The sequence below is a fragment of the Dendrobates tinctorius genome, unplaced genomic scaffold (genome assembly GCF_039654945.1).
Source record: "Dendrobates tinctorius isolate UK_male_01 unplaced genomic scaffold, ASM3965494v1 ptg000127l, whole genome shotgun sequence".
Classification (NCBI taxonomy): Eukaryota; Metazoa; Chordata; class Amphibia; order Anura; family Dendrobatidae; genus Dendrobates; species Dendrobates tinctorius.
The window spans coordinates 20,010,469-20,028,111 of record NW_027361795.1 but is presented as its reverse complement, the minus strand read 5'-3'; the positions used below and the strand labels follow the sequence as shown (position 1 = coordinate 20,028,111).

Below are 17,643 nucleotides of genomic sequence, written 5' to 3'. Positions count from 1 at the left end.
ATGAAAGCAACAAAGAATTAAATCCCATGCATCATGAAAAAAGGGAAGAAAAATTATTTCAATATCCAAAAATCACCGCATGTACTAAGAAAAACAGAAAACGCACCTGGCCAGCAACAGAGGTAAATGGCCTTGTTTTGAACAGGTTAAAAATTGTACCACTGGCATGTCAAAAAATGCAGATTTTAGAAATGTCATTCATTTTGCTGTTATTGTAAAACTGTTAATTCTACAAGAAAAATACATGCAACAACCCCCCAAAAAAAATGCTAGGTGTGAACAAACCTTTAAAAAGGTACAAAAATGTAATAAATGTAGTTTTTAATGAATGAATAAAAATCGCCAGCTGTGTATGGGAAGGGGGATCTATGTGCTGATCGGACCATGGATGATGGAGGTTTCCTAACATGCATGTAGAGTCCTCCCTCCTTCTGTACCCGTGTGACTGGTTGCTCAGGCTTATTGTTCTTGCTTTGTATTTTATGTATGTAAACTCACATGAACAGCACCCTGGAATTAATGGTGCCTCAAAATAACCAACATGTATCCAAGATGGATTTGGATGCTTAGCACACAGAACACTGATAATTGGCATTGTATTGGTATAGTCCAGCAATGCATTAACAACCTGGAACACAATGCAGGAGCCAAGTCTTTGCTGCTCAACGAGAACATTATTTGCATCCCCACATAGCACTGGACCTTGTTACTTCCCGTCCAGTAAATTCTCTGGATCAAAACCACTTTTGCTCACATTTATGAATGCACCATACAGTAGGTGACTCTTTGTGATCGTAAAATACAATTATTTATAAATAAAAAGATTTCCGGAATCACAGTATTTAGGAGTCTAAAGGGAACCTGTCAGATAATTCTGCCAGGCGCTAGGATCCTGTCAACCTATAGCACTGAAAAGTTAGTCCGGCCTAAAAAACAAAAAACCCCAAACGATAGCTCTGATCAAATGTTAAAACGATGATCTCTTTAGAATGACGAGTTGTTGTATATTACAGTACTTCGATATTATAGGGCACTGACGCTAAATCTGGCTGATCGTTTTCAAGAATTAATTTTGTTTGGGTAAGAAAATGAAGGTACCTCCCAACTGAAAAAGCTTCTATCAAGAAGCACCTATTTGTACAATTTTTTCAAGGCAAAAATAAACCTTTGGCCAGATGACAGTTAGTCATGGTTTGTAGTTTTGGGCATTTTTCAGAAAAAGACTGCAAGCGAAAGGAATTGCATTTTTTCCCCTCAGACTTCTCAAAAAGAATTTATGTTAATAAGACCTTAAATTTCTTATAAATGATTCCTAGTTAACTCAAAAATCAGGAGATGACAGTTTTTCACCAAATATGCTAGACCATTCTTTTAAACCTTTAAGTCCTCCCACCGCAGGAACAAGAAATAGCTGGCGGCTGACCAACTGTTTGTCAGACTGCCATCTCTTCAGACTCCCCCGGCTCTGTGCTCCTGTGTTCTCTAGAAAGCTGTGAAGAACAGGAAAGATCAGCAAACCGAAATCAGACATGCTAGGCAAGGATCGGCAGACCGAAATCAGACATGCTAGGGAAGGATCGGCAGACCGAAATCAGACATGCTAGGGAAGGATCGGCAGACCGAAATCAGACATGCTAGGGAAGGATCGGCAGACCGAAATCAGACATGCTAGGGAAGGATCGGCAGACCGAAATCAGACATGCTAGGGAAGGATCGGCAGACCGAAATCAGACATGCTAGGGAAGGATCGGCAGACCGAAATCAGACATGCTAGGGAAGGATCTGCAGACCGAAATCAGACATGCTAGGAAAGATCGGCAGACCGAAATCAGACATGCTAGGGAAGGATCGGCAGATCGAAATCAGACATGCTAGGGAAGGATCGGCAGACCGAAATCAGACATGCTAGGGAAGGATCGGCAGACCGAAATCAGACATGCTAGGGAAGGATCGGCAGACCGAAATCAGACATGCTAGGGAAGGATCGGCAGACCGAAATCAGACATGCTAGGGAAGGATCTGCAGACCGAAATCAGACATGCTAGGAAAGATCGGCAGACCGAAATCAGACATGCTAGGAAAGATCGGCAGACCGAAATCAGACATGCTAGGAAAGATCGGCAGACCGAAATCAGACATGCTAGGGAAGGATCGGCAGATCGAAATCAGACATGCTAGGGAAAGATCGGCAGACCGAAATCAGACATGCTAGGGAAGGATCAGCTGATCGAAATCAGACATGCTAGGGAAATATCGGCAGACCGAAATCAGACATGCTAGGGAAGGATCTGCAGACCGAAATCAGACATGCTAGGAAAGATCGGCAGACCGAAATCAGACATGCTAGGGAAGGATCGGCAGACCAAAATCAGACATGCTAGGGAAGGATCGGCAGACCGAAATCAGACATGCTAGGGAAGGATCGGCAGACCGAAATCAGACATGCTAGGGAAAGATTGGCAGACCGAAAGCAGACATGCTAGGGAAGGATTGGCAGACCGAAATCAGACATGCTAGATGCTTTTCTTCCCCAACTATGAAGAAGGGCCAGAGACCCCATACTCAGACTGTCAGACAATCCCTTCGAAATTGGTGGATCGGGCCAATGATGCTCTAGCGTGTAAGGTTTGCTTGTTTTTCTGTGATAAAACCTCCTTTTTCTGTTTATTTAGAAACACCGCTGACTGTAGGTTTTCTAATTTTGCACAGAATTAAACACTATAATGCAATTTCATGTATATAGGCCACATAATTAGATCTGGGAATCCATTACATTCTCGCTCTAAATCCTTTATTTGCATCTTTCTGGCTATAAAGTACAACATGCTTAAACTTTTCACAGAGGAAGGATGTTTCGCTCAAATTGTAATTGAACATTTTGTTCATCTCTGTGCTCCTGATGATCTGTTCAACTGTTATCTGGAGCTGGGTAATAAGATTGCCATGGTAGGGCCTTGATCTCCCGGTGAACGAGTGCAGTCCGTGTCGCACAGGCTGAAATGGTCTGCATTATTTCAAAGGCTTGGGAGTGTGACTCAGTTGTGTGATGTTGTCAGCGGCTTTTGACTGAATCATGAATACATCCAATTATGTGTGATGGTGACAGAAAAGAATATTGATAGCCAATAATTACAGGCTTCTCAGGCCAACAAAGCAGCTCTTTCCTCTTTTAATAAATTATCCGAGAACATCAATCTTAAAAATTACTATGCCACAACTGACCCAGACTGACTTGCATGACTTTCTATCTGATGTGTTTGCAACCAAGGATGATCCTGGACATATTCAAGCTTTTTATTATGGCGTATATAAGAAATAGCCTAAAAAATATGTTCTATGGGCATGAAATGGCAACGGTTTAGTAGAAAATACGCTCCTGGTCTCAGTCTCTGATTTACGGCTGGATTATGTGAAGCCACCATGCATCAACTCTGTGTTAAAGTTGCATACAGAAACATGCCGTGGCATCACTGTGGTACTGCGGAGAGTTCAAGAGGAGTGCGGCAATGTCGGAAAAAATTTATTAGTGATGGTAGCTGCCAACATAACAGTAAAAATCACCCTTATGCAGACTAAACCCTAAGGAGGAGGCTCGGATAGAAAGGCTCAGCTTGGATGAGCTGTGGAGACTTTGACATTGCCTGTCATCATTTTTATCAGAAAGACACATCTCCATGATTAGTGCCACTTGAAAGCTGTCTGGACACTGTACCAGACGTGTTCAAATATTTTACTGCCACAATGTCTCGTTAATTACCACTTCTATTTTCCTAATAATGCATTGCACTGATAAGACATATAATAATAGACTTCGGATTACTATTCTGGAATTCAGAGGACAGGGACAGGAGAGCATGTAGTACACTTCATGTAGACTGTAAGGGTCTTACTTGCCTTTCCCCAATTTTGCATTATTTATCTAACACAGACACAAGAAATCACCGACGTCCGCTGGTTAACGGATCAGAACTTCTGGCAGACAATGTCACCTAGCTGTTTTTTTTTTCGATTTTGCAGCAAATACACTAATTACAAAACACTATGGGGGAGATTCGGCAAAGCTTTTTCGCCAGATTTCTAGCAAAAAAAAAAAGAAGAAAAGCTTTGAAAAGTCCTTTTTTGGCACAATCACGAGTTTGTGCAGAAAAATATGACTTTAGGCATGTTCACTCCTCGATTCCAACAAAGTGGGTGGAGCTAGGGCGATACGACCCTTACTTGTCAAATTCATGATGAGCAGCTATGCACAGGCTGGAGTAAAATATGTGGCGAGGTGCACATATCGGCACATGCCACGACACGCCTTACATAATTCCTTAAGAGGTATTAGTCTATTAATAAATCAGGAATGTCTGCTCCAAAATGCCCTCTTATCAAGACCAGCAAGAGAATTGCCAGTCTTCATGAATTGTTCCCAATGGCTAAAGAGGATCAGTCACTAGAACAACCTTGCTCATGTAATGTCACCCCAATGTTGAGTTTATTAAAGAGGTTTTACATTTTCAGCAAAGCACCCCCAGACACTTAAAGGCATGTAATATACAGCCAGATGGCACGCATCTCCGACTCCAGGGCAAGCTCTCCGCTGCTGCGCCGGTCTCGGTGTTTTGGCTGCCGTGGCGAAGTCACATCTACAACAATAGTCCTAGTTGCAGCAGTTCTCCCTGTATTTGCGTGGGTTTCCTAAGGGTTCTCCAGTTTTCTCCCACACTCCAAAGGCATACTGATTGGGAATGTAGATTGTGAACGCCATAGGGGACATTGATGATAATGTGTGCAAACTGTAAAGCGCCGCGGAATAGGTTAACGCTATATAAAAATAAAGTTTAGTATTAAAAAAAATAAAAGATTATTAAATGACTGAGCTCTGTGGCCTGCCGATGTAGACAGCTCGGGCTACGGAGCTTATCGATTAGCTGCATCTGTGACTTCCACTCTCCATGCAAAATACAAGCCTTCAATCTATCCCATCAAGAGAAAATGAAAAATGTTATGGGCCTTGGAAAATGAAGACACAAAACAAAACATTTCTTTTACAATACTCGGAGTTTCTTTTTCCATCACTTACAAAGAGAAAAGTTTAGCATCAACATAATCACACCTGGACAATCAAGATTCCAAGTCATTTTTACCATATACTAATGCTGTAAAAACAAAACTCAAAAAAACAATGGTGAATTGCATGTTTTTTTCCACCATTTCATCCCAGTTAGAATTTCATTTTAAATTTTTCAGTACAAAACTACAGCTTGTCCGGCTGAAAACAAGCCCTCATTATGTCTAATGTCGACGGAAAAAGAAATACGTCACAGTGCTTGAAGGAGGGGGGAAAAAAAGTGCAAAAAAATCCCCTGGTCTTTAAAGGGTTAATGAGTAGGGGAGTTTTCAGGCAGCCATCTTTATGTGCTTTATTAGAACAGAACCAGCCAGAAGTGTCAGTATCCTCTCCTTGACCAATGCAAATTTGTGATTCATTACAGACTATCACGTTCAATAAATTTTACACACGGTTGACTGGGAACTACTGAATATTTCATCACATTCCATGATAGAAAATGTATCATGAAGGAGTTTTACAATCATTTTCATTGTTTTAACTGACGCTGTTGTTTTTATTACCCAAGTCCGACTCCTAATTTGCATCTTTACACTTATGCTTGATATTTGTTTTAAAAAATGCCAATTACAAGATAGTTCTACATTTTTTCTTCCACCTGGGAAAATATTAACTGTTAAATAAAAAAATAATTTGCTGAAATTTTATCCATGGCGTTTATTATTTGGTCTGGATTAATGGCGTCCTCAATACTTGCCATACCGGCAGATACTTATATATATTTAGTGTAAAGAAGAACAATTCGTCCGGAAAGAGATGATATGGGCCCTATAGAGCCCAGATCTCAACATCATCCACTTTGTATGAGACTACATAAAGAGACAAAAGGATTTAAGCAATCCTACATCCACAGAAGAATCAGTGCTCAATTCTCCAAGATGTTTGGAACAATCTCCCTGCCAAGTCCCTGTAAAATCTTTGTGAAAGTACACACAGAAGAAATTATGCCGTTTTGAGGAAGAGGAGTAGTCACGGAAACACCAAGGTTACTTACCGGTAGCCGGTTTTTCCGGAGCCCATGACGGCACACATGAGAGAGGGGATCCGCCCAGTCAGGACAGGAACCCTACTGAAGATAAAAGGGCGGTACCTCTCCCTCGCTTCAGTTGGTTTACAGAGCATGAGAGGCTCCCCGTGTTAGTACACATGGTAAAACTATCACCACATTATATCTAACTAAAAAAACACCCAAACTATAGTGCACACCAAAGGAGTGAAAAAGGGGGGGTATATACAGGTGCCGTCATGGGCTCCGGCAAAACCGGCTACCGGTAAGTAACCTTGGTGTTTTCCCATCTCCCATGACGGCACACATGAGAGACTTTTGTAGAATAAGACACCTTAGGGAGGGACCACCGCTTGCAGCACCCTTCTACCAAAGGTTAGGTCAGTAGAGGAACACAGATCAAGTCGGTAGTGCTTAAAAAAGGTGGAAAGTGAGGACAAAGTAGCGGCTTTACAAATTTGTTCAATTGATACGTCAGCCTTCTCTGCCCAGGAGGTAGCCACGGCTCTGGTGGAGTGAGCCTTGATGCCTTCTGGAACCGGAGCGCCACTTGCGGAGTAGGATAACATAATGGCCTCCCTGATCCATCTGGCAATGGTACTCTTAGCTACCCCGTGCCCTTTTCTACTACCCTGAAAGGCTACAAAAAGGGACTGGTCTTTCCTCCACTGACTAGTTACTGACATATATTGTACTATGGCTCTTCTTAGATCTAATGTATGGAACTTTTGCTCCCCAGGGTTTCTAGGTTTGTTACAGAACGATGGCAAGGAGATCTCCTGAGTCCTATGAAACTTTTGGACTACCTTGGGGAGATAGGCAGGGTCCGGTCATCCAAGATCTGTGTATATGGAGGACATATAGACAGAGCTTGTAGGTCGCTGACTCTTCGGGCTGATGTTAAGGCTACCAGTAAGACGGTTTTAAGTGTAAGTAGCTTTGGTGACAGTTCTAGTAGTGGTTCAAAGGGGTCTTTGGTTAAGGCCTCTAAGACTAGGTTGAGGTCCCAGGGTGGTATCTTTGGGATAATGACCGGCCTTGACCTGCTACAGGACTTTATGAATCGGGACACCCACCTATTGGCTGCTAAGTTGCAGTTATATAGGGCCCCCAAAGCTGAGTCTTGAACTTTTTGTGTGTTAGTGGCTAACCCCAGTTGTAGCCCCGACTGTAACTCTAGGATAGGTCCCACTGGCACTACATCCCCCAAGGGTTCCCCCAGGAAGTCTAGGAACTTTTTCCACGTTCTACCGTAGATTTGGGATGTTACAGGTTTCCTACTTTTCAACAGGGTGGAGACTAACCCTGGAGAGAATCCCTGGCGACTCAGTAGCGCCCTCTCAAATTCCAGGCTGCTAGATGGAAGCCCTTCACCTGAGAGTGGACCACTGGTCCCTGGGAGAGCAGGTCTGGAATCTCCGGTAGTATCCATGGATCTGTCACTGACATGAGCCTCAGAAGGGAGAACCAAGGCCTTCTCAGCCAAAACAGAGCTATAAGAATTATTCTCGCTCGATCCTCCCTGATTTTCCTGACCACCACTGGGATCATTGTTATCGGGGGAAATGCATAGGCCAGGATGAACTTCCAGGGTATTTGTAGGGCATCTACTGTGAAGGGGTTTTCCCTTGGGTTTAGTGAGCAGAACTTCCTGACCTTCCGGTTGTGTGCGGAAGCGAACAGGTCTATTTCTGGTTTGCCCCAGGCCTGAACTATTTGTTGGAAGACTTGGGGGTTTAGGGACCATTCCCCTTGTCTCAGATGCCTGCGACTCAGGAAGTCTGCCTGTATATTTTCTGCCCCCTTTATGTGCAGTGCTGTGATGGATAACAGATGTTGTTCTGCTAGCTGGAAGAGTAAATCTGATATTTGCATGAGGCCCCGAGATCTCGTTCCCCCCTGGTGATTGATGTAGGCTACTACTGCCTGATTGTCCGTCATGACCCGGGTGTGGAGGCCCCGAAGTAAGGGAAGGAAATGTTTCACGGCTTTCTCCACTGCCCATAGTTCTTTTACATTTGAACCGTGATCCCTTTCTAGCGAGGACCAGGTCCCCTGTATTGAGTGGGATCTCAGGTGTGCTCCCCATCCTGTGGCACTCGCGTCTGTTGTAATGATGTCCTCGACTGGTTTTTGCCACGGGACACCGGCTGTTAGATTCTTTTCTACAGTCCACCAGAGCAGGGAATCTCTTACAGCCACTGAGAGACATAGTTTGCCTTCTAAATGCCCTTTTAATTGTTTCTGTGCTGACAGAATTTCCCACTGTAGTTGCCTTAAGTGGTACTGCGCCCATGCTACTGCGGGTATGCATGATGTCAGTGAGCCTAAAAGGGACATTGCGTTCCTCAGTGTCATATTTGGCCTTTGTATTGCTGTGCGAGCTAGGCCTCTTATTTTGGTCACTTTGCTCTCTGGTAGGAGGCAGCGTTGTTGCTCGGAGTCCAATATCAACCCTAGGAAGGATTGCTCTTTTACTGGGGTTATCCTTGACTTGGGGATGTTTACTATCCATCCTAGTCCTACTAGAATTGCTATCACTTCCTTCACTTGATGTGTGCAGTGGGACTCCGACCTCCCTATTACCAGAAAGTCGTCTAGGTATGGGACGATCATTATGTCCCTGGAACGCAGAAAAGACATTACTTCGGCCATCACTTTGGTGAATACTCTGGGGGCTGTAGACAGGCCAAATGAAAGGGCTGCGTACTGGTAGTGTTTCACCTGCCCCTGGACATAGAGCGCTACTCTCAAATATTTTTGATACTCCCGATGAATTGGGATGTGATAGTAGGCATCTTTTAGGTCTAACACTGCCATGAGGCAATGCTGGAACAGGATCTTTGTGGCCGTGTTGATTGACTGCATTTTGAAGGAGCAATTGTCTACCCACTGATTGAGTCTCCTCAGGTTGACAATGGTTCTCCAAGAGCCGTCTGGTTTTTGTATTAAGAAGAGGGGGGAGTAGAACCCCCTTCCTTCTTCTTGCACTGGGACTTCCTGTAGGACTTGTTTTTTCACTAGTCCCAAGACTTCCATCTCCAGGGCCAGCTGTTGCTCTTGGGCTTTCCTTCTGGGTGTCATTATGAAGGTATGCCTGGGCGGACGGATGAATTTTATTTTTAAGCCGTCCTTGATTATATTTAGGACCCATGTACTGGGGGAGATATTTGCCCAGGCGGAAAGGAAGAGAGAAAGCCTTCCCCCTACCTCCGGCCCAATGTCATTGGGGAGATTTTTTGGAGGAAGTGGAGGGCCCTTTAAACATATAGCCTGATCCTCTTCTTTCTTTAAAGTCCCAGCTTTTTCTATCTCCCGGGGGACGACCCCTGTTAAATCTCCTCCTCCGAAAGGGCTGCCTTTTAGGTTCTCCCGGAAATCGGGGAAAGCTTTTCTTCCTATCCCCCGCATGTTCCAAAATCTCTTCTAGTTTTTTCCCGAAGAGGAATTGGCCATCGCATGGAATGGAACATAACCTATGCTTTGATGGTAAATCTCCGGGACACCCTTTAAGCCACAGGGCTCGTCTTGCCGCGTCTGACAGGCTTGCTGCTCTAGCTGTCAATCTTGCGGAGTCTGCAGAGGAATCTGCTAGGAAAGCCGCTGCTCCGTGCACCAGTGTCAAATTAGACAGAATTTCGTCCCTAGAAACTCTATCCTTGATCTGGTCCTCTATTTGTTGTAGCCAGACCATGAGGGCACGAGCGGTACAGGTACCAGCTATCGCTGGTTTCAATCCACCTGCTGAAGCTTCCCAGATATGCTTTAGGAAACCGTCTGCTTTTTTGTCAAGCGGGTCTTTCAACACGCCAGAGTCCTCTAATGGTAGGGATACCTTTTTTGAGGATCTGGCTACGGCCCCATCAATTTTTGGGACTTTTTCCCAGGCTTCTGAATCCTTCTGCTCAAAAGGGTACCTCCCTCTTTGATGTGGAAGGTAAGCCCCCTGACCTCTCCGTTTTTTTCCATTCCCTGTCAATTAGTGCTTTTATTTTATATCATTTACAGGGAAGGTACGTTTTTGTTTTTCCTCCAGTCCTCCAAACATTACATCCTCTAATGATTTGGGAGTTTTTTCCTCTTTAAGGCCCATTGTAGCCCTAATTGCTCTGACCAGTTTTTCCACATCCTCTGTTGGGAAACATGGACGGCCGCCTATATCGCTGTCCGAGGAGGATTCTGAGGACTGAGTAGAGGAAGAGGAGGTGGAGGGGGACAAGGATTTTTTCCCGCTCCTTCTGCCTTGGCGAGGCCTCTGAATCGGAGCTTCTTCTACGATTTCTTTTATCTTTCTTTTTAAGGGCTGCCCTTAGGGAACCTTTCACCTCCTGTTGAATTAACTGTTTAAGGCTAGTCACCAAATCAGGGGTCTCCTCCTGTATAGTTTTATTTATACAGTCAGCGCAGAGGTCTTTCTGCCACTGATCTGCCAGCGGGTGTTTACATAGGGCGCATTCTCTATTTTTGGTTTTGCTGCTGGCCTTCCTCGACCCCTAGTGATCAAACAGAGAAAATGGAACCCCGTTACCATAAGGGTGACATTCACGTAGATCACTCACCACCGCTGTCAATCAGGGGTACCGATCTCGGAGGCTCCTCAGATGCACTCGTGACATTTCTCCTGGATGTCTCAGAGTCATGCCGATTGCGTTTATGACTGCCGCTCCCACCACTCGAGCGACTGCTCCTGGTATGTTGGCGGCTCGGCCTGGCATCTGGCGAGAGGTCTTGCTGCGCTGCTGTCGCTGCTCGTCTTGCCCCACTTCCATCATGAAGCCTTGGGAATGAGTGCGTCTTCTGTGGTCATCCCCCTTTTGTAAGGGGGATCCACTGCACTCTCCGCCTCCTCCGGTTTCCCCACAGCCCCTCCCCCCCGCCATGCCGCCGGGATCTCCTTTCTTGGGTTGCCGGCACCGCCTCCCAACGTCACGCAGGCACGCTCCCTCCCAGCGTGCCTGCGTGCCTCCCGGAAGTGCCTCCTGCGTGCCTCCTGCGTCCCTCCCAGCATGCCTCCCGGAAGTGGCCGTTCCCTGACGCTGGCTGCTCCTGGATGCGGCAGAGGGGGAGAGGGCGGCGCGGCAACCACGGCAGAGCCCCAGGACCCCAGGCCGTGCTGCTTCTGCGCCCGCTCAGACGCTGAGCCCCCAGGGGACCCGCGGACGGCGTTTCCCTCCCCCGATGCACAGGACCCTGCCTGTTCTTCCACGCCGGCACGAGAGAGGGGCAGGTACGTGTTCCTTCAGTACACGGGTCCCTGTCAGTACAGGAAACCCAACTGAAGCGAGGGAGAGGTACCGCCCTTTTATCTTCAGTAGGGTTCCTGTCCTGACTGGGTGGATTCCCTCTCTCATGTGTGCCGTCATGGGAGACGGGAAAAACATGGATTTGATTTACATTTATCTTTTGATCACTCACTTTGCATTTTGTTAATTGATAAAAAATCAGCTAGTAACATTTCTATTTTTGAAAGCATTATTACCTTTGCAGCATTTTTTCCAATGTTCTGCCTAAAACTTTTGCACAATACAGTATACATTACTTTTTCAGTAATTATTATATTTTCACATGCTTAATATAGCAAGTTGGTGGAGTCCTTTATTTATTCACTAGCTGAAGAGCCCGGCGCTGCCCGGGCATAGTAACTAACTGTGGTTAGTTATAGCAAATTATAATTATCCTCCATCCCATAATCCCGTGCCCATATACCCATCATACATAGCCACGATCCTATAGGCCCGTGCCCATATACCCATCATACATATCCTCCATCCCATAGTCGAATGCCCATATACCCATCACACATCCTCCATCCCATGCCCATATACCCATCACACATCCTCCATCCCATAGTCCCATGCCCATATACCCATCATACATATTCGCCATCCCATAGTCGAGTGCCCATATACCCATCACACATCCTCCATCCCATAGTCCCATGCCCACATACCCATCTCACATCCTCCATCCCATAGTCCCGTGCCCACATACCCATCATACATATCCGCCATCCCATAGTCCCGTGCCCATATACCCGTCATACATATCTTCCATCTCATAGTCCAGTGCCCACATACCCATCACACATCCTCCATCCCATAGTCCCGTGCCCATATACCCATCATACATATCCTCCATCCCATAGTCCAGTGCCCATATACCCATCACACATCCTCCATCCCATAGTCAACCATTATGACATCATAATGAGGGGCGGGGCTTGATACACACTTTTTCACCATTATGCAGATAGGGGCAAAATTGTCTCGTGAATTGGAACGCGCAGGGTTAAAATTTCGCCTCACAACATAGCCTAGGATACTTTCTGGGTCCAGACATGTGACTGTGCCAAATTTTGTGGCTGTAGCTGCGACGGTGCGGATGCCAATCCAGGACATACTTGAGCTTTATATACAGTATTAGATGAAAGAAAATGCAGAAACTCTAACCCTAAATTTTCACCAGGGTTTTTGTCTTTGTTTACTATCTCCAATGGCAATGTCATGGCTACAACGCACATCACTGCTGTTGCCAATCACTGAACTCAGTGGATGTGTCGATGTACAGTAGAAGCAAAAGTGGCAAGCTAGGCGGTGTTTGTAAAGCCCCCATCTCACATAGCAAGATCGCTGTTGCGTCACCGATTTTGTAACGCAACAGCACTCTTGCTACAAGTGACACATAGCGGCGATCGGGCCCCTGCTGCGATGTCGCTGATTGTGCTCGAATGTCCTGAGCCATTTTTTGATCGCTGGTGTCCCGCTTGGCCAGCATGCATCGCTGTTTGACAGGGACAACGACGAACGACCTCAATACTACAGGTCTAAGAGACAAGGTCCCAACAACCGTTGTATCGTTCCGTATCGTTGCTGCGTCGCTGTTGAGATCTGACTGTTTGACATCTCACCAGCGACCTCGTAGTGATGCACCAGCGATCCTTACAAGGTCGCATCGTTGTCGGATCGCTGGTGTGTCACCAAGTGTGACGGTACCCTTAGGCAATCCCTGCATGTGTTGTGGCTGTAGAACAGCCATGGGGACTTAAACATATTTTTCGAGCAAGCTGAAGACACTCTGTTAGCACCCAAGCATGCTCGGATAACACATTGTCCCAGCACGTTTGCTCATCACTAGTAGTAACCTCTAATTTTATGTTAACCCAGTGCATGCCAATGGTGGACAGAAGCTTATAAGCAGAAAACCTCTTTAACCCTATAATCATCCATGAAATGTGGATTTCTGGGTTTGTTCATTTATGACAATGGTAAAGATCAGTTCCTATTTATCCCATTGTTTTTAGATAGAAAATATGCAGACTTGTCCCTATCAGATTGACCGCACAGTCATGTTTTAAGTGTGTTGACAGAGCAATGTAATTAAACACCATAAAAACGTAAATGCAATTTCTCAAATTGCACTCATTTTCAGTATGTATTTATATAGAATATAATATTATATATACTTATATAGCATTTTCATTACCTGTAATACTCATGGCTTGCAAAAACCTTGTCAGAGCAATCAGGTTATGCTTACCTCAATTTTCTCCCTTTGCTTGCTTTGGTGTCTACTTTCTTCTTGATCTTGCTCCTCAACTTCTGAATGGCAAGCCATTGCCTAGAAGATCAAGGCAAAAAGTGTGAAGAAAGCTAGCGTTTAGAACTAGGAGTCCAATTTTCCATCTAGTGGAACTCACAAATTTCATTACCAAATCCGCCTTCGTCTCCAACCCCACACAGACTATATTTTAATTGTAGCACAACTGTTCAATCTCTCTGTGCCCAGTTTCCATTAACAATACTGCAATTAATGTCACTGTTCATGGATAGTGTGTCAGAATTTTTTTTTAACACACGTAAACTGTAAGGCTGTGTTGGATGGAAGCCTTACCTACAATTTGGCAACTTGAAGAACCCAAAATGACGGATATTGGGAATCTGACCATTTTCTACATTCCAAGTGTACAGTAATCTGCAGTCCTCTTCTTGCAAGAAATGAACAATTGTAAAATTGCATCGAATGCTAGCTTTCACCAATAATTTACTTTCGTCTAGGGAGTTTAGCTGCAGAGTTGACGCTAGGGAGTTAAATAATAATTATGGAGATGATCAATGGTTAATCAATAAAGGGTATAGCTACCTGCCCTGACAAAGAGCAAGAGGTTTCAAAAGCTACTCAGATGTGTGAACCAAACACTATTAGAAATACATATTTTAACTGTAGTAGTGGAGTAGATTAAAATGGAAAAACGGGTATTGAAAATTGATTTTTCCACAATTCCAGCAATTTTAGTTTTGTTAAAAACTTCACACATCTACCAACAACAGACAGGAAAATCAAAGGCATGCTGTCAACGTGGACCCTAGGAATGCATTGGGAATACATGTGATTTTGTAAGATATTCTCTGAAAATTAGATTTGCACATCTTTGTATGAAATCTAAAAAACAAATGTGCAATTTATTATATTATTATGGATACAAATGGATACTAACTTAATGGATCCCAGTTTTCTTTTTTTCCTTTTTTCTCCATCAGCATTATCTATATTTTTAACAGTTAAAGTAACCAGCATTGGCCAACCTCAACTATCATTCCTTTATTTAAAAAAAAAAAAAAACCCTGACTTTATAATCTATCACAGTGTAATTCATCAGAATCGATTCTGGATGACTGCCCCCATCAGATTCTGCTTGTTCGCACCCTGTATGTACAGCCTGAACTGGCTCCGCAGATGCTGAATATAGCTACTCGCCCTCTCCAGTGATCACTATCTTTAGGAATGAGGAATTCTTTGCTACTGGTGAAGAAATGTAAAATCTTCATTTTGGTAATGAAATATATTGTAAAAAAGCTTGAGCTGTACATGAAAAAAAAAAATAATGTCAGCTAGCCCTAAAAACCCTCAAGTTGGCGGCAGTGATCAGTGATTGTGGTCATCACACCCACTGCCCCTTCAGTGACATCGTACTCCGCCGGGTGTACTGAGCAAGATGTCAGTCAAGGATCAGTGGGAGAAACTGCAGCTCTCTCACTCCTCACAGCCGCCCGCGCCGCCCCTCTTGACTGGGACAGAGCCGTTCAATTTCTCCCCGCAGCCAATCCGCACATCTGACAGCTGAAGACCTTATAAATGGGATTTACCTGCAGATTAGCACTGTGGCTGCAGGCAGATGACAGATTTCCTAATGCTATATTAATATTATTGCAATTTTCCATATTGCTAATATGTATCAGAAAATTGTGATCGGCAGGGGGTTCAATATCTGAGACCACTTTCAACTGGAAGGACGAAAGTAAAGATATCCCTAAAGAATTCTTCCAGCAGAGCACCGCTCCAGGTCAGCTACAGTACGGCAACACAGATCATTGGGGTGGAGAGAAAAAAGGTGCTGCCGAGCTTAATAATGGAAGGTCCCCAGTCCCCAAAAACTATATCCCATCACCTTAGTTGAAAAACCTGTTTAAATAAAATCCATAATGAAAATTTATATAAAAACTTTCTATCAAATGTTTCATCTAGGATCCAAATTTTAGGGAACGCAAAATAGATGTAAATGTAGATTTACTTTAAAAAACAAAGACTGTGTGCCAGAACACAGAGACTGGGTAACTAGCTTGTTTGTCTGGGATTGCATCCAACCAAGGACAAAATGTATATGGATTCATTAATAAACAAATGCAATCGCACACGGAAAAAAAGATCCAAAAATTCAAGATTTCTTTCTGTGAAACTAGCCCCAGTGAGTGTGCCGAAGAATATCTGGGGCATATTGGCGCTATATGCACCACAAAGCGAGAGAACCAAAGAACTAAGCACCACCTGCAGCTGGAGGCAAGCAGAGACGGCGTGGGTCATACTACCGCAGAGGACCAGCAGCACAGTGGTAGTGCTCTTCAGGTAATCACATGCTGTAATATAGTGTGACGTGACATCCTTTTATATTTCACTCCAACCCTCATAAGATATTTTATCTAAGAGATTAACTCACAACCCAAACGACAACCTAGTCAGTATCATTTTCTACCAGCCTTAGAATTTCAGTAAATTAGGCAGCAAATGTTCATGTTTCAATAGAACACTCATCCTACACTTTATTGAAATATATGGTTTCGATTAATGAGGACTTTGTGTCTTCATATATCAGCAATACACAACAGCAGGGCGGATAAGGGGCAATGCAGTTATTGCACATTTAGAACGGGGGCTGAATGAAATTTCTCTTGAAAAATAATGGCTATGATATCATCGGCAAATTTTTACTGGCCATGATTAATGCCAGGAAGAATGGTTTTATCCAGTCTTTATGGCTCATATAATTGTGCTTGACCTTTGAGCCGGCCTAGTTTCTCCTGTTAAATAGACAGCTCAGATGGTAACATATAACAGATTGTTAATTTCTTAGTCTTACCTGCCCATGGCCACTTGGTCATTGGGATCCAGGGAGGTTGTCTTTCGCTCTATCAATTCCCGCAGTAACTGAAAGGATGGAAATACTGAATCATGAATCACAAATAAAACCACTCTAGACTAATTAGCTCTAAGGGTTCTATAAACTCCAAGAACACGTCTAAAAACACAGTCCCTTCAAAGTCTTGAAACGCTGACACAGTCCCCAAAAAGGCTTGCATTTTTGTAATGGACTCTGACATCATCACTATAGTTTTATTCTAAAAAATACTAAGAAATCACATCATATGGTTCTGATTTTAGTACACACCACAAGATGACTATTTGCTTAGTCCTAAAATTACAATAACTTTTCTGTTAACAAATAAAATAGAATCAGAATATTACAAAAGAGGTTTTTTCTACGTCATCGTTTTTTTTTTTTTGAATCAGATCTTTTTTATTAAACATTCAGGAATCAATACAGAAAGAATATGACATCTTATATAGCTGAGAGCAAATATTATTTAAAGGGTAAAACTCTTCCTGTGTAAGAATAAATAAAAAGAAGAAATCTCAAAACACAGATATTTGCATAAAATTGAGCCTATAAACAACATGGCTCCACAAATAAACAAAAATCAAAATTATACATCAGTGCCTCATTTCAGCGGGAAAACCATCCCCGCCAGCCGCGCCACTCCGCATCATATTTCGCCCCCCCCCGCCCCCCACGGATATCAGGTCCAATCCACCCCAGCTCCCTCCCACCGCGCCACTCAAAATCTACTTCGCCACAAAGGGCACTAGACTTTATTTTCACCCCCCAAGCATCCCCTCATCGCAAGCACAACAGCAACTGGTCCAACATCGCATCCCGTACCAGTGCGCCCGAGGGGAGACCCGGTGACTCCATCCATGGCTGCCAAATTTTGTAAAACTTTCTTAATGCATTTCTTTTTAAATAAGCCCCCCTTTCCAATCTGATGACATTATTTAGTTTATTTTTAAGCTCTGACAATGTTGGTGGCATAGGATCCAACCAATGATATGCAAGTATCTTTCTTGCCTGATACAGGATGCGTGCTATTCCCAGGGCCACTGCAGAGTCCGGGTCAACCCCCTCCTCCCA

At 44.0% G+C, this 17,643-nt stretch overlaps 1 protein-coding gene across 1 annotated transcript in view; it reads right to left on the bottom strand.

Moving 5' to 3' along the window:
• The window catches only part of AATF (apoptosis antagonizing transcription factor), a 151,070-nt gene that overhangs the window by 21,685 nt on the left and 111,742 nt on the right, over window positions 1-17,643 (bottom strand). The window contains exons 9-10 of the mRNA XM_073542562.1: window positions 16,534-16,601; window positions 13,659-13,739 (exon numbers count right to left, since the gene is read on the bottom strand). Of these exons, the coding sequence (XP_073398663.1) occupies window positions 13,659-13,739; window positions 16,534-16,601 (149 nt within the window). The remainder of the gene's footprint in view (window positions 1-13,658; window positions 13,740-16,533; window positions 16,602-17,643) is intronic.